At 41.5% G+C, this 22,696-nt stretch overlaps 2 protein-coding genes across 3 annotated transcripts; one reads left to right on the forward strand and one right to left on the reverse strand.

The window, feature by feature from the left end:
* Positions 1-6,633: 6,633 nt before the first annotated feature.
* Positions 6,634-17,689, reverse strand: CUNH11orf1 (chromosome unknown C11orf1 homolog). 2 transcript variants are annotated; one of them, XM_036258785.1, is made up of 4 exons: positions 17,354-17,689; positions 14,779-15,009; positions 14,212-14,278; positions 6,634-6,922 (listed from the first exon to the last, which is right to left on the reverse strand). In XM_036258785.1, exons 1-4 carry the CDS (start codon positions 17,393-17,395, stop codon positions 6,813-6,815), a joined length of 450 nt encoding a protein of 149 aa, XP_036114678.1. In that variant the 5' UTR covers positions 17,396-17,689; the 3' UTR covers positions 6,634-6,812. The 2 variants fall into 2 exon arrangements, with proteins under 2 accessions (XP_036114678.1, XP_036114677.1); XM_036258784.1 differs by lacking the exon at positions 17,354-17,689 and adding an exon at positions 16,164-16,260.
* A 99-nt stretch (positions 17,690-17,788) lies between these two features.
* FDXACB1 (ferredoxin-fold anticodon binding domain containing 1) lies at positions 17,789-22,464 on the forward strand. The gene is made up of 5 exons (XM_036258975.1): positions 17,789-17,996; positions 18,230-18,386; positions 20,256-20,459; positions 20,618-20,776; positions 21,140-22,464. Exons 1-5 carry the CDS (start codon positions 17,825-17,827, stop codon positions 22,320-22,322), a joined length of 1,875 nt encoding a protein of 624 aa, XP_036114868.1. The 5' UTR covers positions 17,789-17,824; the 3' UTR covers positions 22,323-22,464.
* The last annotated feature ends 232 nt before the right edge of the window (positions 22,465-22,696 follow it).

Below are 22,696 nucleotides of genomic sequence, written 5' to 3' on the forward strand. Positions count from 1 at the left end.
CCGCCCACCCAACTTTCAGGCCCACCCAAGCTGTTGCCAGTTGCTTAACCACAGAATTGGCCTGTCTTGGATCCTGCTTCAGGTTTTCCTAAATACTTTCAAACAAGCAGCATCTGGTCTCAGCTAGCCCCATACTGCTCGTTAAGTAATACACAGAAACAAACACAGGGAGGCAGCCAAAATGAGGAGACAAAGAAACAGGTCCCAAATGAAAGAACAGAACAAAACTCCAGGAAAAGAACTAAGCGAAATGGAGATAAGCATCCTAACAGATGCTGAGTTCAAAATACTGCTTATGAGGATGCTCAGTGAACTTAGTGAGGGCCTCAAGAGCATTAAAAAGGACCAGTCAGAAATGAAGGAGGCACAGTCAGAAATGAAGGAGGCACTAACTGAAATAAAGAATAAGTTACACAGATTCGATAGTAGAGTAGGTAAAGCCAAGAAGCAAACCATCCATTTGGAATACAGGGAAGCAAAAAAACACCCAATCAGAACAGCAAAAAGAAAAAAGAATCCCAAAAAAATGAGGACAGTGTAAGGAGCCTCTATGACAACTTCAAGCGTGCCAACATTCGCATCTTGGGGGTGCCAGAAGGAGAAGAGAGTGAACAAGAAATCGAAAACCTATTTGAAACCATAATGGCAGAAAACTGCCCTAACTTGGTGAAGGAAACAGACATACAAGTCCAGGAGCACAGAGAGTCCCAAACAAGATGAACCCCAAGAGGTCCACACCAAGACACATCATCATCAAAATGCAAAAGGTTCAAGACAAAGAGAGAATCTTAAAAGCAGCAAGAGAAAAGTAGTTAGTTACCTACAAGGGAGTTCCCATTAGGCTGTCAGCTGATTTCTCAAAAGAAACTTTGCAGGCCAGAAGGGAGTGGCAAGAAATATTCAGAGTGATGAAAAGCAAGAACCTACAACCAAGATTACTCTATCCTGCAAAGCTGTCATTTAGAATCGATGGCCGTATAAAAAGTTTTCCAGACAAGGAAAAGCTAAAGGAGTTCATCACCACCAAACCATTATTATATGAAATGTTGAAGGGTCTTCTTGAAGGAAAAGATGAAAAATATGAACAAACAAAATGGCAATGAGTACATATCTATCGACAATTGTATCTACAAACAATATGAACAAGCAGAACAGAAACTTTCTCATAGATATAGAGAACATTTTGTTGGTTGCCAGATGGGAGGGGTTTTGGGGGAATGGGTGGAAAAGGTGAAGGGATTAAGAAGTACAAATTGGTTGCTAGACTGAAAAACCTCAAAGGGAAGGGTGTTGGAGCGTGGGAAGAAATAAACCAAGGAACATATGCATATATACATAACCAATGGACACAGTGTGGGGAAAGGCAGGAGTGGTGCGGGAGTGGGAAAGAGAGGGTCAATGGGGGAAATTGAGAAACATTCAATAATAAAGATAAAAGATTTTAAAAAAAGGAAAAAGAAAAAAAAATGATTATTGATAGGTACATATTTATTGCCAGTTTAGTCTTTTAACTGTTTCTCTATTATTCTTTTCTTTCTTTTTCGTAAAGAAGACCCTTTAACATTTTTTTGTAATATCGGTTTAGTGATAACAAACTCCTTTAGTTTTTTCCTGTCTGAGAACCTCTTTATTTCTCTTTCAGTTTTAAATGATAGCGTTGCTAGGTGAAGTAGTCTTGGTTTCAGATCCTTGTTTTTCATCACTTTGAATATTTCATGCTGATCAATTCCTTCTGGCCTGAAATGTTTCTTTTGTGAAATCAGGTGACAGTCTTATGGGAGCTCCCTTGTAGGTCAGTAACTGTCTTTCTCTTGCTGCTTTTAAGATTATCTCTTTGTCTTTCACCTCTGCCATTTTAATTATGATGTGTCTTGGTGTGGGCCTCTTTGGATTTGTCTTGTTTGTGACTCTCTGTGATTCCTGGAGTTGTATTTCTTTTCCTTCACCCAGTTAGAAAAGTTTTCAGTCATTATTTCTCCAAATAGGTTCTTCATCCTTTGCTCTCTCTCTTCTCCTTCTGGTACCCCTAGGATGTAGATGTTGTTATGCTTCCTGTTGTTCTACAGGTCCCTTATACTATCCTCATTTTTAAAAGTTCTTTTTTCTTTTATTGTTGCTCAGATTGGGTGTTTTCTGCTTGTCTTCCAAATTGCTGATTCAGTCCTCTGCTTCATCCTATCTACTGTTTATTTCTTCTAGTGTAGTCTTCATTTCTGAGTGTTTTTTAAAATGGTTTCTCTGTCCTTTTTTATGTTCATTACCTCTTTGTTGAAGTTCTCACTAAGTTCCTTGATCATTTTTTTTTTCCTTTTTCTTTTTTTGGTGGTATGTGCCCCTAGCAGGGACTGAACCCGGGACTTTCTGGTCCGCAGGCCGATGCTCAACCGCTGAGCCAAACTGGCCAGGGCTCCTTGATTATTCTTTTTTTTTTTTTTATGTTTTGTTCAGAGAGAGTGGGAGGGAGAGAAAAAGAGAGAGAGTAACATCCACGTGAAAGGGACACATGGAGTAGTTGCCACCCGCACGACCAACCAGGGCCGGGGACAAACTGCAACCGAGGTACGTGCCCTTAGCAGGAACTCAACCCGGGTCTCTCGGGACCGCAGACTGACGTTCTTACCGCTGAGCCAAACTGGCCAGGAGGGAGAATGTGCTGGGCCCTCTGTCCTAGGGGTTCCTAGGGTAGAGATTTTAGGGGAGGTCCCAGGAGAAGGTTTCAGTAGACTATTCAGTAGCTTTTCAGGTGTGTTTTTATTTAGGGTCAGGGTCTCCACTGACTGATTGGCACCAGGGCAGGGGGTCATTATCCAATGTAGCTAGTCCTGAGGTCAGCCATGGCATCACTTTGGTTTTGCACCTTTTCTGAACCTGGAGCTGAAATATAATTGAAGCCTAGATGTTTTCTCTAGGGAGGAAAGGTCATGGGATCTAAACTGAATGACTAGCAAATACGCTAGAGGAGGAAAGGTCATCCTGGGGGGCAAAGTACCACTCTAAAATTGTCTATTGCTAGGCAACCTGGGTTTTCTACCTTGGTGACCTTCTGTACCTGGACCATCATCCTTGCTCTGCTCATGTCCATCTAACTGCCTACCACAGGACATTTGCTGAGTGGCCTCAGACCCAGCACTGGTATGGAGTTTGAACCTGTATCAAGCTGATGAACATCACTCACTCCTACTGGTGACTCACTGAGAACCTACCGCATGCTACTTGAATTCCACCAGAGGCTCTTTCAGTGGCTGAGCCTAATAGGCAGCTGACAGGTGAAGGTGAATCTCAGAGTGCCTTAGAACGGTTGCTGACCTACACCTGAGCCTGGTGATGGTAAAAGCTGGCCTTGGCGTACAGCTTGGTCCTTCCCATACACACCCAGGCCCAGAAGAGGCAGCCACAAATTGTGGATTGCTTTGTAGCTATAAACAAGTTGTCCAGGGCAAGTCACGGGCAGTGTCTGACATTGGCCTGCACCAGAGTCCCTCCCAAGAGGTCCCAGAACCAATACACCCAGTGGTCAGCTGCAGGAAGTACCACAGCAAGATCCAATTAGCTATACAAGTGGCATAGTCAAAGGCAAATGTTGGCAGGCATCAGATACTGCTGAAGTGAATCCCATTTTGTGTGGTCAGCACCTACACAGGAACTCATACACTGAGGTACAGGTCAATCCTTACAGTCAGCCAACTTGAGAGTCAATCCCACACAGAAACAGGCCAGTAGAAATCTGTACTTAATTACAACAGAATGGCCCACATAACCCACATACAAAAAATTCCTGGAGCAACCAGCTCAGGTGATCAAGGAGACTGCACCACTGGGTTCCACAGGACATCTACATAAGACAACCCTACCAAGATTGGAAGTCATAGTAGATCTACCTAATACATAGAAACAACTACAAAGAGACAGCCAGAAAGAGGACCTGTGCCTTTCCCTTCTCCCTGCCCATCCCCCAAGCATGTTACTATTACCTTCCTCACTTCCAAGCTCCAAGGGCCCTTCTTTTGCTTCTATAACTTGTTTCCTAAGCCCATTTCTTCTATGAATTACTTCTTATACCTCTGTGATTTTCTAAATAAGTATTCTCTTATAGTTTGAGTCTGTGAACTCTTTCCTAGCCAGAACTCAAGTACCAAATTTGCTGAACCCAGGTCCAGTCTGACCCCACTGGTCTAATACCTGGTACCGTTCCCCCCCCCACCAGTCCCAGTACATATCAAGTCTAGCTGCCACCCACTGGGTGCTCACACACCTTTGTGGTAGGGTGGGGTCTCAGGAAGTTTGTGGTAGAGTGCTGGTCTTAAATGAGGTCAGCAGAGTTTATCAGGCCCAAACAGACTAAGATTTGTCCATGTGAAGGAAGGACTCTGCACTGCTCAGGCATTTGGGGAAAAATAGTCCCTGTCCTAGAGCCACACTACTGTCTGTCCCAGTTCTTCCAGGAGCCTGATCTCAGCAGGGTAGGGCCATTGGGCATCAGAACAGGGCTAGTGGATCTCTATTAAGGGAGAGGTGCCATCATACTTCGGGGAAGGTGGAGGGAGTGGCCCTCCACCCGAGAAACACAACTCAGCCTGTCCTGGGTTCTGCCCAGACCTTGGCAGGGCAGAGCCACCAGCAATCTGGAGGGTGGGGGCTACTGGGAGCCAGGAGAGTGGGGCTAGCAGATTTCCTGTGAGGGGTAGGAGCCGGTCAGGTTCACAGGAAAGTTTAGGAAATGTCCCCTGCCCCAAAGCCACACAACTCAGTTACTGACAGCCCCTGAGTAGACTCTCGACTGCCATCTCTCCATGACAGACAGAATCCCCACTTATTTTCACAGCCAGAGTTATGTAGGCACCTCTTGCGAGCTCTGATGTTCTGTGCTGGGGAGTCTGGCCTGGGGTTGAGACTTCTCAGGTTGAGACTTCTCAGGGGGTTGAGACCTCTCAGGGGGTTGAGACCTCTCAGGAAGAACCAAAAGGCTATCTCAGCTGCTACCTCTGGGAATGAGGCCAGCCCTTTTCTCTTCTTTCCTTTTTCTTTTCTTTTCTTTCTCTCTCTCTCCTCTTTCTTTCCCCTCCCTCCCTCCCTCTCTCCCTCCCTCCCTCCCTCCCTCCCTTCCTTCCTCCCTTCCTCCCTTCCTTACTTGCTCACTTACCTTCCTTCCCTTCCTTCCTCCCTTCCCTTCCTTCCTTCCTTCCTTCCTTTTATCCTCACCCAAGGATATTTTTCTATTTATCTTCAGATAAAGTGGGAGGGAAGGAAGGAGGGAGGGAGAGAGAAACATCGATGTGAGACACATCGACTGGCTGCCTCCCATATGACCCACACCATAGCCAAAGACAAATTACATCCAAAGTACATGCCTTTGATCAGAATCAAACCAGAGACTCATTGATCCGTGGGCCGGCGCTCTAACCACTGAGAGAAAACGGCCAGGGCTCTTTCTTTTTTCAAAAATATATTTTGTATTGATTTTTAGAGAGAGAGGGGAAGGGAGAGGGAGAAAGAGAAACATTGATGGGAGAGTGAAACATCAATTGGCTGCCTCCTGCACACCCCTACCAGGGATGAGCCCGCAACCGGAGCACGTGCCCTGACTAGGAATTGAACCAGCAACCTTTTGGTGCACAGGACAGTGCCCAACCAACAGCAATTCCAGCCAGGGCAGGACAGCCCTTTTTGCGTCTCCACTCTTCCTACCAGTCTCAACGAAGCTTCTTCTGTAAATCCTTGGTTTTAAGACTTCTCTTCAGCTGGTTATTCAGGTTGATTGCTCTACATTTCAGTTGTAATTCCAGTTTGATCCTGGGAGGTGAATGTAATATCCACCTAGTCTGTCACCATCCTGGATGTCCCGAAGTTTGCCATTTTAAAATTAAGACTGTTGCCTCCTTGTGTTCACTAACCCTAAACTAATAACAACCTTTTCTCAATCCTTACCAATTCCCCACTTTGAGAGACCCATCCTTAACATAAACAAACTGAGTCCTTATCCCAAAGTCCTGAAGATAACTTACACAAATATTTCTCTTTTGAATCATTACCAAGATTCTGCCAAGCTGATATTCTTCCTTGCTATAGCTTTAAATACTCAGCTTTGTTTAATCAATAGGTGTCTGTGGTGAACCTTGTGGGGAATCAAAAATTGATAGACGTATCTTTTTGAAATATAAATGGAAATATTTATAGATAAAGTGATATAACTTCTGAGATATGCTCCAAAATTAATTTTTAAATAACCAGAGAAATTAGATAGGGGTAGTAAAATTGGTCATAAAGTTTTGATGATGGGAGTTCATTATAATACTCTGTCTGCTTTTGTATGTTTTAAATTCTCTGTAATAATAAAAAAGTTATTTTTTGATTTCAAGTCCTTAAGAGGAATGTTCATTAAGTTCACATTAAAGTTACATTATTTTACCATAACTACCAGACTTATATCCAGACAGCATCTAGCCAAACTTTACCTAAGTTATACTGAATTTTGCTCCTGATGGAAGGCACAGAAGAGCAGACTGGTTGTAGATTTGAGAGAAATAATTATTTGTAATGCCCTGCTACAACACCCCTAATGCATAACTAATAGATGTAATCAACTTAAATTTGACATTTAAATCTTCGTTAAAAGTGGGTACAGAACATTTTCTGTGCTTTATTTATTCAGAGAGTCAAACTGTGCTATAGTCTGCTAAACTCTTAGTTGTGCTTAGAATGTGCTCTCTCCTATGTTCTATTCTGGAAAAATGAAGCTTCTTATTCTTTCTTAGAATCTTATACCCTGAAATGGGCAGTTATTATGATTATGCACAGACAGAGTGATGTCCAATTTAAGGTTTTGAATAGCTACTTGTATAAGTTGACTTTTCTGTGCATTTATATCGAGGAGGATCCAGCTCAGGTTGATGTCCTGGGAACCAGTGAGGCTCTCGCTTAAATCCTGAGGAAAGAGAAAAGAGAAAAGAGAAGGAAAGACAAGTGGAATCAATAAATAGCAAGGAGTCTTAGTAACAAATTTCACTCTTATTTCTGAAGGAATAGAGAGTGAATACTGCCAAAATTCAAAAAAGAGAGAAATTATTCATTCATTCACTCATTTAGTTTACTTTTATTTCAGTTCCTTCTACGTTTTAGGTCTTGAGTTAGGTCCTGAGCATTTAAAAATTAAAATGAGAGTGTTATCTCAATCCACTGAGGTTTTGCTTCCTGGCTTTTGTTGACAGTTTGGCTCAAGTAAACTCACAAATTCTTCACAGGTTTGAACGATTCTTATGTTGACAGTAGAAACATGAAGAAGTTTTTCTCAGACATTTACTGTGAGAACCTGGTCAAACTCCTGGAAGAAAACTCAACAAAAGAGACTTCATTGTCTCCTGACCAATGACTTATCAAATTCCTTGAGAACAGAACAAAGGAGAGAAAAGATAAAAAGGGCGGTATAGTGAAGGGAAGCTACACAGACCATCTCCTAAGACCAAACTGGAATTACAACTAAAATAAAGACAAATCATCAGGAAAAATGAACAGAAAAGCAGCTGAACAGAACTATCTAATCTCACAACTTAAAGAACTACAAAGCAAACAAAAAGAAAAACCCAGAGCAAGTAGAAGAAAAGAAATAGTAAAGGTCAGAGCAGAAATAAACGACATAGAGACTAAAAAAATAATTCAAAAGATCAATGAAACAAAGAGCTGGTTCTTTGAAAGATAAACAAGATTGATGGACCTAACTTAGCCAGACTCACCAGGAAACTGAGAGAGAGGACCCAAATAAACAACATTAGAAATGAAATAGAAGAGGTAACAACTGATACCACAGAAATGCAAAGGATCATTAAGAAATACTATTAACAATTATTTACCAACAAATTAGACAATCAAGGCAAAATGGACAAATTTCTAGAATCACACAGTCTCCCAAAACTGAACCAGGAAAAGGTAGAAACCTTGAACAGACCAATAACAACTGAGGAAATTGAAAATGTAATCAAGAAACTCCCAGTAAACAGAAGCCCGGGCCTGGATGGCTTCACAGGGAATTTTATTGAACATTCAAAGAAGAACTAACGTCCATTCTCTTCAAACTATTCCAAGAAACTCAAGAAGAAGGAAGACTTCCAAACTCATTTTATGAGGCCAGCATAATTCTAACCCTAAAACCAGAAAAAGACACTACAAAGAAAGAAAACTACAGGCCAACGTCCTGATGAACATTGATGCCAAAATCCTGAACAAAATATTAGCAAGTCGGATCCAGCAATACATTTTTAAAAAGTATTCACTGTGACCAAGTGGGATTCATCCCAGGGATGCAAGGATAGTACAATATTTACAAATCAAAAAATGCGATATACCACATAAACAAAATGAAAGATAAAAACCATATGATCATATCAATAGACACTGAAAAAGCATTCAACAAAATCCAGCACCCATTGCTGATAAAAATGCTCATCAATGTGGGTATAGAGGAATCATATCTTGACAAAATAAAGGCCATATATGAAAAACCTACAGCCAACATCATACTCAATGGGCAAAACTAAAAGCATTTCCCTTAAGAACAGGAACACAACACGAATGCCCACTTTCACCACTGTTATTTAACATAGTACTGAAAGTCTTAGCCATAGCAATTAGACATAAAGAAAAAATAAAAGGGATCCAAATTGGAAAGGAGGAAGTGAAACTGTCATTATTTGCAGATGACGTGATATTATACATAGAAAACCCTAAAGACTCCATTAAATATCTACTAGATTTAATAAATGAATTGGGCAAAGGAGCAGGATACAAAATTAACATCAAGAAATCGATGGCATTCTTATACAGCAATAATGAACTCACAGAAAGAGAATCTAAAAAAACAATCACATTTACCACTGCAGCAAAAATAAGTAAGATACCTAGGAATAAACTTTGGTTTTTTTTTTTTGTTTGTTTGTTTGTTTTTTAATCCTCATCCGAGGATATTTTTCCATTTTTTGTACAGATAGAGTGGGAGGGAGAGAGAGGAAGGGAGAGAGAGAGAGAGAAACATCGACGCGAAGGGACACATCGAGTGGCTGCCACCCGCACGACCAACCAGGGCCGGGGACAAACTGCAACCGAAGTACGTGCCCTTAGCGGGAACTGAACCCGGGTCTCTCCGGACCGCAGGCCGACGCTCTAACCGCTGAGCCAAACCGGCCAGGGCTGCTTTGGGTTTTTTTATCCTCACCCGAGGACATTTTTCCATTTTTTGTTCAGGTAGAGTGGGAGGGAGAGAGATGAAGAGAGAAACATCGACATGAAAGGGACACATCGAGTGGCTGCCACCCACACGACCAACCAGGGGCGGGGACAAACTGCAACCGAGGCACATGCCCTTAGCGGGAACCGAACCGGGTCTCTGTGGACCGCAGGCCGATGCTCTAATCGCCGAGCCAAACCGGCCAGGGCCCTAGGAATAAACTTAACCAAAGAAGTAAAGGACCTCTTCACAAAAAACTACAGGTCATTGAAAAAAGAAATAGAGTAAGATATAAAAAGTGGAAACACATATCTTGTTCATGGATTGGAAGAATTAATATCATTAAAATGTCCATATTACCCAAAGCAATCTATAGATTCAATGCAATCCCCATCAAAATACCAATGACATATTTCACAGAACTAGAACAAATACATCAAAAGTTCATATGGAACCAAAAAAGACCCTGAATAGCCAGAGCAATCTTGAAAAAGAAGGACAAAGTAGGTGGGATCACAATACTGGATATCAGGTTATACTACAAAGCTACTATAATCAAAACAGCCTGGCACTGGCACAAGAATAAGCATATAGACCAGTGGAACAGAACAGAGAACCCAGAAATGGACTCAAGACATTATGCTCAATTAATATTTAACAAAGGAGGCAAGAGCATACAATAGAGTAACGACAGCCTCTTTAAGAAATAGTGTTGGGAAAATTGGACAGCTACATGCAAAAAAATGAAACTAGACCATCAACTTACACCATACAGAAGAATAAACTCAAAATGGATAAAAGACTTAAATGTGAGCCATGAACCCATAAATATTTTTGAAGAAAATGTAGGCAACAAAATTTCAGACATCATACACAGCAGAATTTTCACTGATACATCACCTAAAGAAACAGAAAAAAAGGAAAAAAATGAACTTATGGGACTACATCAAACTCAAAAGCTTCTGCACAACAAAAGAAATAACCATCAAAATGGAAAGGCAACCCACTGTATGGGACAGCCTATCTGCCAGTGATACATCAGATGAGGGGTTAATTTCCAAAATATATAGAGTACTCATATAACTCAACAAAAGAAAGACAAAGAACCCAATTACAAAATGGGCAGAGGAGCTAAATAGACACCTCTCAAACAGGACATACAAATGGTCAAGAGACACATGAAGAAATGCTCAACATCACTAATCATCAGAGAGATGCAAATTAAAACAACAATGAGGTATCACCTCACACCTGCCAGAATGGCCGCCATCAACAAATCATCAAACAACAAGTGCTGGCGAGGGCATGGGGAAAAGGGGACTCTAGTACACTGCTGGTGGGAATGCAGACTGGTGCAGCCACTATGGAAAACACTATAGTGTTTCCTCAAAAAATTAAAAATTGAACTTCCATTTGACTTAGTGATCCCACTTCTAGAAATATACCCTAAGAAGCCTGAAACACCAATCAGAAAGAATATATGTACCCCCATGATAGCACTATTTACAAGTAGCACAATTTACAAAAGATCTGGAAACAGCCCAAGTGTCCATTAGTAGACGGGTGGATTAAAAAGCTGTGGTACATATACACAATGGAGTACTAAGCAGCTCTAAGAAAGAAAGATCTCTTATCCTTTGAGATGACATGGAGGGACCTGGAAAGTATTATCCTCAGCAAAACAAGCCAAGCAGAGAAAGACAAATATCACATAATCTCACTTATTTGTGGAATATAATGAACATAACAGTCTGAGGAATTGGGTAGACCAAGAGACATGGAAGTAGGGTACAGACTGACAACCCTCAGAAGAGGGGGTCGTGGGGGGAGGGAAGAGATAAACCACAGAACTTATATGCATGTATGTATAACTGATGGACACGGACAATAAAGTTGGGTATTGGGTGGGGGGGATGGGGAGGAGGGTGTCAATGGGGAAAAAAGGAGAAACATCTGTAACAACAACAGAAAAAGCAATAGGTGGATTTATTCTTCAACATAGCATGGGGAAAAAGGGGAGGGGAGTTAGGGTTAGAGATTATAAAAATGTGTTAACCACATGCAGTATGTGCCCTTCCTTTGATATCAATTGGTACAAAATAGTAAAAGGCCCTGGCCGGTTTGGCTCAGCGGTTAGAGCGTCGGCCTGCGGTCCAGAGAGACCCGGGTTCGGTTCCCGCTAAGGGCATGTACTTCGGTTGCAGTTTGTCCCCGGCCCTGGTTGGTCGTGCGGGTGGCAGCCACTCGATGTGTCCCTTCACGTCGATGTTTCTCTCTCTCTCTCCCTCCTATTCTATCTGTACAAAAAATGGAAAAATATCCTCGGGTGAGGATTAAAAAAAAAAAAAAAAAAATAGTAAAAGGACATTTTCAAGACAATTGGGAAAATGGCAAAGACTGGATGTGATATTAAAGAATTATTTTGTTGCCCTGGCCGGTTTGGCTCAGCGGTTGGAGCGTCAGCCTGCAGTCCAGAGAGACCGTGGTTCGGTTCCCGCTAAGGGCATGTGCCCTGGTTGCAGTTTGTCCCCGGCCCTGGTTGGTCGCGTGGGTGGCAGCCACTCGATGTGTCCCTTTCACATCGATGTTTCTCTCTCTCTCTCTCTCTCCCCCTCCCACTCTATCTGAACAAAAAATGGAAAAATGTCCTCGGGTGAGGATTTAAAAAATAAAAATAAAGGTGCGGAAAAAAAAAAAGGAATTATTTTGTTAAGTGTGAAAAAAAAAAAAAAAAAAGATGAAACCCTAGAAGGTCTGGGTTCTAATCTTAAGTGAACCAGCAATGTAACCCCTGGCAAATTTTCTCATCTATAAAATGATGAGGACGGATGAAATAACCAACATAAATCTTCACATCCAAGATATAAGAATAAAATACAAAGACACTGGAATTTGCAATATATAGACCTTATTTGGATCCTGGTTCAAACAAACTGTAAAAAATATTTTTAAGGATAAGACGAGAGGGAAATTTGAACCCTGGGTTTTTATTTGATGCTATTAAACATTCTTGTTACATTTTCGAAAAAAAAAAAAAAATTAAAAAAAATGTCCATACTACCCAAAGCAATTTATAGATTCAATGTAATCCCCATCAAAATACCAATGACATATTTCTCAGAACTGGAACAAATACTTCAAAAGTTCATATGGAACCAAAAAAGACCTCAAATAGTCACAGCAATCTTGAAAAAGAAGACAAAGTAGATGGGATCACAATACCAGATATCAGGCTATACTACAAAGCTACTGTAATCAAAATAGCCTGGTACTGGCACAAGAACAGGCAGATAGATCAATGGAACAGAAGAGAGAACCCAGAAATTGAACCAAGACAATATGCTCAATTAATATTTGATAAAGGTGGTAAGAGCATACAGTGGAGTCATGACAATCTCTTCAATAAATGGTGTTGGGAAAATTGGACAGCTACTTACAAAAAAATGAAGCTAGACCACCAACTTACACCATACACAAAAATAAATTCAAAATGGATAAAAGACTTAATTATAACTTGTGAATCCATAAAAATTCTAGAAGAAAGTGTAGGCAACAAAATTCCAGACATTATCTGCAGCACAATTTTTACTGATACAACGCCTAAGGCAAGAGAAACAAAGGAAAAAATGAACACATGGGAATACACCAAACTAAAAAGCTTCTGCACAACAAAAGAAACAACCATCAAAATGGAAAGGGAATCCACTACATGGGAGAGCATAATTGCCAACAATATATCAGATAAGGGGTTAATTTACAAAATATATAGAGTACTCATACAACTCAACAAATGGAAGACAAAGAACCCAATTAAGAAATGGGCAGAGGACCTAAATAGACACCTCTCCAAACAAGACACACAAATGGCCAAGAGACATATGAAAAAAATGCTCATGGTCACTAATCATCAGAGAGATGCAAATTAAAATGACTTTGATGTATTACCTCATACCTGCCAGAATGGCTGCCATCAACAAATCATCAAACAAGTGCTAGTGAGGGTTTGGAGAAAAGGGGACTCTAGTTCACTGCTGGTGGGAATGCAGAGTGGTGCAGCCACCATGGAAAACAAAATGGTGTTTCCTCAAAAAATAAAAAATTGAACTTCCATTTGACCCAGTGATCCCACTTCTAGGAATATATCCTAAGAAGCCTGAAACACCAATCAGAAAGAATGTATGTGCCCCTGTGTTCATAACAACACTATTTACAATTGCTGAGATCTGGAAGCAGCCCAAATGTCTATCAATAGATGAGTGGGTAAAAAAGCTGTGGTACATTTACACAATGGAACACTATGCAGCTGTAAGAAAGAAAGATCTCTTATCCTTTGAGATGACTTGGAGGGACTTGGAAAGTATTATGGTAAGCAAAATAAGCCAATTAGAGAAAGACAAATATCACATGATCTCACTTATTTGTAAAATATAATGAACAAAATAAGCTGATGAACAAAATAGACCCAGAGACATAGAAAGGAGTATGGTTCAGACTGACAACCTCAGAGGAGGGGGGCAAGAGGAGGGGAGAGGGATGAGATAAACCCAATAAGTTATATGCATGTATGTATAACCAATGGACATAGACAACATTCCTGTGGTGGTGGTGGTGGGGGGGTAGGGGGGTGGGATCAGGAAGAGGGTGTCTAGGGGGGGGAAAGGGGAAACATCTGTGACAAAAATAATTAATAAAATAAAAATAAATAAATAAAAATTAAAAAGAGCCCTAGCCAGTCTGGCTCAGCAGTTAGAGCATTGGCCTGTGGACTAGAGTTGTGGGTTAGATTCCGGTCAAGGGCACGTACCTCGATTGCGGTTCGTCCCTGGTCCTGGTCAGGGTTGTGTAGGAGACAGCCAATCGATTTGTCTCTCTCACATAGATGTTTCTCTCTTTCTCTTTCCCCTTCCCTCCCACTCTATCTGAAGATAAATGGAAAAATATCCTCAGGTAAGGATTAAAAATAGATAAATAAAAATGAAAATACATAGTCCACCTACTATGGTTTGAAAGTGGCATTTTGTTGTTGTAGCTTATATCGTATGTTGTTTCAAAGTAGTGTCCAAACTGGAAAGAAAAAGTAACAGATTAAAAATATAGCAGTCTATAACCAATATCTGGAAATAAAGTACACAGTGACATGAATTCTAACAGGCTCTGTCATACTTTAGATTGACTAGAGTTCTATATGTCATTACTCTATATCATACTACATTTCATAACCTTTGTATATTTGTTTGCTTAGGAAAGCTACAGGGGCAAAAACCAGGGGAAAAGCTAGCCATAGTCAAAAGACTTTATATATTTCTGTAGATGAATAAAGTTCAAACAGAAGCATGAGAGAGTACTACACATCTTTTTATTATCTTACAATATTACAACATTCAACTTGATAATAAAGTGGGATAGGTGTTCCAGCTAAGAACTACTGCCCTCCTCCAACCACTTCACTGAACAGAAGCACAAGAGATTTCGGCATTAGAAGTTATTAGATTCCTGCCTTTCAAATGGCCACTGGTATTTCTTGTGCTAACAGAAGGAACCAAAGAAAGAGAAAGTTACATTACCTGGGAAGGTAAAGGTTTGGGCTGCATAATATTCTTTAGGTCATATCTTTCCTGGTTCCAGTTGCCCATCAGGGTATGGTTTGAATAGGCATTCTCATTAGTGGTGCATCTCCATCCATACTGGAAAAACTTGGACATATCATTCCAATCTGTCCACACTTCAGCATGGCCATCTGCATTAATGAGGCTGCCATAGTGTGGGTTTTTAAGAAAACAGGTGAGGAACTCTCTCTGGGAAAAGGCGAGAATAGAAAAGCTTGTTATACAGATCAGAGAGCAGAAGAGGCATCCCTTTGTCATCCTTGGCCAAGCACAATATAAGTACACTGTAGCAAGAGTCTACACTTTCCTCTAAATTTAATTGTTGTCATTCTGTTTCTTTTTTGTCCAGGTCCACAAGTCCTTTGACCTATCCTCTCAATTAGCAGTAATGGATGACTATGCAGATTAAATGCTCCCTCTCAAAAAGACAGAAAAACTTCACTACCCCCAATACTATATATTAGCTAAATAGTCAGGTAATTTTGAGATGAACCAAGACTATTGCCCTGGCCGGTGTGGCTCAGTGGTTGAGCAACAACTCATGCACCAAGAGGTCGCTGGTTCGATTCCCGGTCAAGGCACATGCCCAGGTTGTGGGCCAGATCACCAGTGGAGGGCATGCAGGAACTGGCCAATCGATGTTTCTCTCTCTCTCTCCCTCTCCCTTCCTCTCTCTCTAAAATCAATAAGGAAAAAAAAAAAGATAGTGAGTTCAATTCCTGGTCAGGGGACACACCCAGGTTGCAGGTTCCATCCCTGCTCAGGGTTGTGCAGGAGGCAACTAACCAATGTTTCTCTTTCATATGTATTTTTTTCTCTCTCTTTCTCTCCCTTCATCTCTCTAAAAATCAATTTTAAAATATTTTTAAAAGAACTAAGAGTATTGTTATAGTCAAAGAGAATAGGGAGAAGTGAGAACTGGGAAACTAGATTAGTGAGAACTGGAAAACAATAAATTATCAATAAATGATAGTATATTTCCTTCTAGGCCCAGTTCAAATGCCACTTATTCCATATGTCTTCTCTCATTAACTTCTCATTGGTCTCACACAATACTTCATGTTCATATCTTTCTGTATGTATAACTTCTACCATGTGTCAAGAGTTCTTGAAGTATGCCTTGAATCCCTCATACTGAACTGCAGATCCCTGAGGACAGGATCTGTGTATTATTCATTATCACACCCTCTCCTCCTGCCTGCCCTCTCAATCAACAGTTCTTTGAACATACCAGATGACCAATGTCTGAATTTCAATTTTTGTGAGAAATCAAAAGCCTACCCATTTTTATTTTTGGCAAAAATAAAAAAGTCTGGTCTCTTGGCTTAGGAGCAAGACAATACCTTCAATGAAGAGTAATTTGATTCTGAGTAGCTTCTGTTGTTTGTAGATTCTATAGGAGAGTGACAAGAAACCTTATCCTTTTTGTCCATGTTCTTTAAAGGAAGAGATATCACCAAACATGGCCCTCCCAGTTCTCCAAGCAAAGAAAGACTGTAGATCATCTAGATCACCATGACCAGGTGGCCATGATTTGGGAGTCACCACTCACCCACCCTTTCACAGGTAAGGACAAAGCCAACACTGTAGGTTTAAAGGTAACTGTCTTTACACCCGTTGTCTTTGTGAAGATAGATGCATGCACTGATGTCAACAAACAGCATGATGACTAAAGTGCAGCTGGACCCACAATGCCCAACAGGCTTAGTATTCAGACTGCAGACCAAGGTGATATTGTCCTGGGCTGTAGGAAAGATATCACCATCCACTCAGTTGTCTACTCTTGGAACCTGGGGCTTGTCGTTGACACTGATTTTTCATTCAACTCCCTACATCTGTCCAATCACGAGGTCTTGTTGATTTTTTAATTAGCCCACTAGCCTCTATCTGCCAAGTTCCAATTCAAATCACTATCAGCCCTGGACTCTATGATTGCAGTGGCCTCCTATCTGATCTCCTTGCCATCAGCCTAGTTCTCCAGTCCTTCTCCACAAAAAAGTAGGGCTTTCCAAAATAAAAATCTAATTGTATCCTCTTCCTATTCACAATGTTTCAGTGTCTGGCCACTGTTTCAGAATACGGTTCCGGCTGTTAAAATGGCTTATAATGCTCTATATGACCTGGCCACTGCTTAATTTTTCAGTCTCATCTGTTATCCCTTCTCCTTCTAACATTTCAGCCAAACTCAAGTATTCTGTTTCTCCATCATGCTTTTGCATATATTGTTCCTTCTGACTCTTCACTCCTCCTGACCCAGGTAAACTGTACTTTTCCCTCTTAGCTTTCAACTCAGATTTCAATGCCAGGGAATCTTTCACTTTGCCCTCAAAATAGTAAGGCTGCTTCTGTGTGCTCCCATTGCAACCTGAATTACTCCCCCCGTAGCTGTATCAGAATCGCCTCTTTTGCTGCGCATCCTTCACCAGACTACAAGCACATATCTTGCTCATCCATACGCGTATCTAACCGTCCTCACAGGGACACATAACAGGCATTCAGTATTTTTTGAATAAAAGGCAGGAGATCGAAGCACCTGGAGAAAATCCGAGCAGTAGAGACAACGGGCAGCAGCCATGTCGGGTGAGAAGAAGGCTTATAAAATCCTCTGTGACAGGAAAATGCAGAACACTGCCGGTTTTAATCTCTCCTTGGCTTCTTTCACTCAGAACTCGCCTCACCCTCGGCCTGTCCCTCTGCGCTACCGACTGCTTGTGACCTCATGCACGTGTGACGACGTCGCTCAGGGCCACCGGCGGAAAGGTTTTATTCTGACACTCCCGAGGGGGTGGGAGGAGTGAGGGGACGTCGTGGCCGGCGTCTCCCTTTTGCACTCAAGGCTCTTTTCCATTCCTGGGTGTTACTGCACTAATTTGCCTAGGCCACCCAGCGCTGTGATGCGTCATCAAACAGCGACGGATGAGGAGCAGGCGGCCAGAGACTCGCGAAGGAAGTGACGTCATAAGTGAGCGCTTCCGAGCACGCGAGGGGGGAACAAGGGGCGGCCATGGCTCCTCGGCGCCTCCTGTTGGTCGGGGAGGGGAATTTCTCCTTCGCCGTCGCTGTAAGCGAGACCCTGGATCCGAGCACTAGTCTCACCGCCACCTGCCTCCAGCGCCCGGCGGACCTTACCCCGGACCCGGTGGCCCGGGAGAACCTGCAGCGCCTGCGCGAGCGAGGTAGCGAGGCCCACCCTTCGCGAAGCCCCGCCCAGCGGGCGGCGCGGCCGGGCGTGGAAAGGGTGGGAACGTGGGGAGTCAGGTGACGTGAGGATTGCTCCCGAGCAGCCCTCGAGCATTTGCAGAAAACTCGCTCCGGGCCTAGATCAGGGTTCTTTCGCACGGTTCACGTTAGGAAGGGTTTTCTCCCGCTCCAGGTCTTAAGACATCCTCCCGTTTATATTTCGTGCCAGGTACCAAGATACGTTTTGGCGTGGACTGCACCCAGCTGGCAGATGCCTTTGAACTGCACGAAAGGGAGTTTGATCGAATTTGTTTTAACTTTCCTCACTGTGGTCGCAAAGCTGGAGTAGCTAGGAACAGGGACCTGCTTGCCAAATTTTTTCAGAGGTGAGGAAAGGAGAGCACTCACAGTGAAATGTTTAAGATGTACATGACATACTGCATTCAAACATTTAAGTTTGGGAAATTAGGCATAGGTGTATAAAATACTATGTTAGGTTTGCAAAGAATATAAAGCTCCAAAAGAACACACAGTCAAGTTGGAAAGGCAGACGTGTAACCCCTAAATGCCAAATAAAAGTACAAATAGTGTGCTCGTGGGCACGTAAAGGGATGATCACCTAATTTTGATAATGCAAAATAATGGTAACCAGTGTAGTCCAATGCTGAAGAGTATGGATTTAGGAGCCAAACAGCCCACTACTTAACTACTTGTATGATTTTAGGTAAGGTTACTTAATCCTTTTGGTTTTCTCATCTATAAACTGAGGATATTAATAGTAACTACCTCATAAAATTATTGGGAATTTGCCACAGTGCTTTACACCATCAATTTTCAAATGGTGTGCCTGTAGGAATTTTTTGTTTTGTTAATCCTCACCCAAGGCTATATATAATTGTTGTTAATCCTCACCTGAGGATATTTTTCCATTAATTTTTTTTTAGAAAGAGTGGAAGGGAGTGGGTGGGGGAGGGGGGGACATGGACATGAGAGAGAGACATGAATTAGTTGCCTCCCACACAACCCCAGCCAGGGTCATGGACTGAACCTGCAACCCAGGTACGTGCCCTTGACTGGGAATTGAACCCATGACCCTTTGGTCTGAAGGCCTATGCTCTAACTGCTGAACCAAACCGGCCTGGGCTAAGGATATTTTTTCTGTTGATTCTTACAGAGAGTGGAAGGGAGGAAGGAAGGGGAGAAAGAAACATCAATGTGAGAGACACATTGATTGGTTGCCTCCTGCACAACACCAATCAGGGCAAGGGATCAAACCTGCAACCCAGCCCTGGCCGGTTTGGCTCAGCGGTTAGAGTATTGGCCTGCAGTCCATGTCGATGTTTCTTTCTCTCTCTCTCTTCCTCTCTCTCCCTCCCACTCTATCTGAACAAAAAATGGAAAAATGTCCTTGGGTGAGGATTAAATGAATTATTAAAAAAACCCCAAAAACAAAACCCTGCAACCCAACTAAGTACCCTTGACCAGAATTGAACCTGAGACCTTTTGGTGTGTGTGCCGATGCTCTATCCACTGAGCAACACCAGCCAGGACAGGATTTTTAAAACATGCAATACAATAGTACCTCACTATTTAGTCAGAGGTACTGACTGCTTTTCCTTTAGATAGTCAAATAAAAAAATGACAACAATAGCCGTTTGGTGTGAATAAGTCAAAATTATACCTATTTTTTTTTTTGTCATATTGGCAAAAAATATATTTTTTATTGTGCCACAGAATTTTAGTAGTTTATGTGTGCCATAAGATGAAAAAGGTTGAAAATTGCTGCTTTGTACTATTATACCAAAACGTGATATAATTGGAGGTCTTTTGGGGTCACAATTGTCAACAAACTTAACAGAGGCAGTATTTTAGTTAATATTTAAAGTATAGAATTTTAATAGGCAGGAGGGAAATGAAAAGAACATCTTTCTCCACAGGGAAGAACAGCCTGATCAGTGAATCCTATATAGGGACTTTGCAGACATTGAACTTTCTATGACATGTAGGTGAACAATGCAAATGCCAAGCTGATAACACTGTAGTCATTCACTAGTGTCAGTTGTGAGTTGAACATTGAATTTACATTCTTATTTCCTTCCAACCACTTTCTTTGCATGTTTGAAGTCTAGTAGACCTTTGCCAATGGTTATGACTGGATTTAATTACTTCACAGCCAAACTATGTATATACAACTAAGTCCTGTGGTAATTTCTACTTGTTTCTAATAAGTGGCTGGTGTCCTCATCCCCTATTAGCTGTGCAGATGTTCTTGCAGAAGAAGGAGAAGTCCATGTGGCATTGTGTAGAGGACAAGGTGGGACTCCTGCTGATAATCCCACAAGAGAATGGCACAACAGTTGGCAAGTGGTTGCCATGGCAGCTCTGGGGGGATTCATTTTAAGTGATGTGCATCCCTTCAGCTATGAGGCTGTGCCAGGGTACAAGTGCACTGGATATAGGTAAGTAATAACAGAGGTCTAACTAAGCCTTTTCAGCTCTCTAATTATAAAAAAATCTCATAGATAAACTTTTTTCTTGCCAATTTTCTGCTTCAGTCTCAGAAATACTTGCTTTCTTTAATAATGGCAGACTTCATACTTGGTGTCTATTTTGCCAGGAGTCAAGATAAGTCCTTTCACATAGAAGGTGCTTTGAACCATATCTTCACCCGAAGCTTACCCTTTGAAGGTTCACAACCAAGAATCTTCAAGATCAAACTGGATGACCGGTGGTTTTCCTTTCCAGAACCAGAAGCACTTGTAGGAAAGTTGAACAGGTAACTGCTATTTTACCAGAAATCACTTCTGTCTCTAGCTGTATCCTGATTGAATTGATGACAACCATATATTGAATGAATGCTACATGTACTGTTAATGATTTTGGTGCTCTTAATACTTGTCAGTGTAGCCTACATAAGCCTCTTTAGAATTAAGAATGTTCTGGTATATTGTAGGGATGGTGGTTGTCAGAGTTCTGAAACACATGATACCTTTGTGTATGGTGGTTGATTTCTTTGTCTCCTTTCAAGATCAACAAGGATAATTCTTTTCTTTTCAGCTATTTGCACTTTTAAATTCTAACTACATAATTATTTATTATTTTAAGTTAAAAAGGTTAATTTGTGTTTGTGTTTAAACAGGGGTTTCTTAGAAGCATCTTCCTATCATCCTATCAAAACCATAAATGAGAAACTGATTGCTGAATTGGGCAAAGTTTTCCCTCTAAAAAGGCTGAAGTGTTTTTCCCCTTTGCTGCCACAGAGAGAAGCCAGTGTTCTCACTCCCTGGAACTGTGACTTTCTATCAGCTGCCTTTTGGATTAATCTTCTAGAGGGTAACTCAAATTTTGAGTCTCTGACTGGTGGGAAAACACAAGACATAGAGAACTTTCTGGTGTCACCTTCAGAATTTAGCCTTCCCAAGAGCCCTGGAAGAGATGGTAAAGAAGAAGTTCATGAAGGAATCTATGGACAAGCCAAGATCTGGCTTAGACCGTCTCTCCTAGTTCATGTTCCAGCTGTCATCCAAGCACCAGACTTCCTCCCAGGTTCTCTGCACATCCTTAGTGGACCTATCTTTCGGAAGTGCCACATCCTGCCTTTCACAATGCCAGCCTTTCATGAGACTTTATTTATCCTTGGGTTTAATAAAAATCTGAATGATGGCTATCTTCAGACACTATTAGACCACCTGAAGGGCATTCTAGATAGCCTTCTGACTCTGACATTACTGGAAGGCTCTAAACTGAGTAGTTCAATAGAATTTGTCTTTCAGCCAAATGGGAAAGATTATATCATGAATGTGAAGTCTCATAATTTTGGCCCAGATTGTGCCAAGGATCTGATTATTGGGTCTGTTACCATATCTATTCCAAGCATTATACATAAAGACCAGTGTTTTGTGTTTGTGTCTTTGAACTTGGACCTATTAGCCATGCTTGTCTGGGGTATCTCTGACTGGAGGATGTTGTGGACCTTTGATAAACGTTTCCTGAAGAATTTTGTCCCTGGGAAAATAGAACCCTTTAAAAGCTATTCCCTATATCCTCCAAGCTATGTGCATGATATTAGTTTTTGGTTAGATGAGAAGAAAGGATTTGATGAACTAGAATTTCACACTGTGGCCCGAGCAGTGTCCCAAGACACTGTCATATCCATACAATTCCTTAGTCGTTTTCAGCATCCTGAGACTGACCAGGTCAGTCTTTGCTATAGACTGACCTACCAGACCTGTGACAAGGCCCTTACCCAGCAGCAGGTAGCATCAATGCAGTCCAAGTTTAGGAAAGAGATTGAACAACGACTACATGTGAGACCTCGGTAGTTTAGTAAATTCATTTCTGCAGTGTGATCCTCATGGGTGTGGGATGAAGTAACTGGGAATCCTTTCTAGACCATTTTTTTGTGTAAACTGTTGTACTTTTTGACTGTTAAATCTAAAGATACCTGTGACTCAATCACTTAAACTTACAGACTATACTGTGATTGGTGACCTTTGGAGTTGTGCAATATATTGATCCTCAGTAATGACTAGGAAAACAAATAAAACATCATCTTGTACTTTAGATGCTCTATTGCTGAAGAGGCAATAGAACTTGAGTGTCTCATCGAAACAACATATATAATATATTCCACACTGTCAATTCCTCTTCCTTTAACTCTATTGTATCATCTCACTAAATCTATTTACAAGAGTGG

The sequence above is a fragment of the Molossus molossus genome, unplaced genomic scaffold (genome assembly GCF_014108415.1).
Source record: "Molossus molossus isolate mMolMol1 unplaced genomic scaffold, mMolMol1.p scaffold_m16_p_13, whole genome shotgun sequence".
Classification (NCBI taxonomy): domain Eukaryota; kingdom Metazoa; phylum Chordata; class Mammalia; order Chiroptera; family Molossidae; genus Molossus; species Molossus molossus.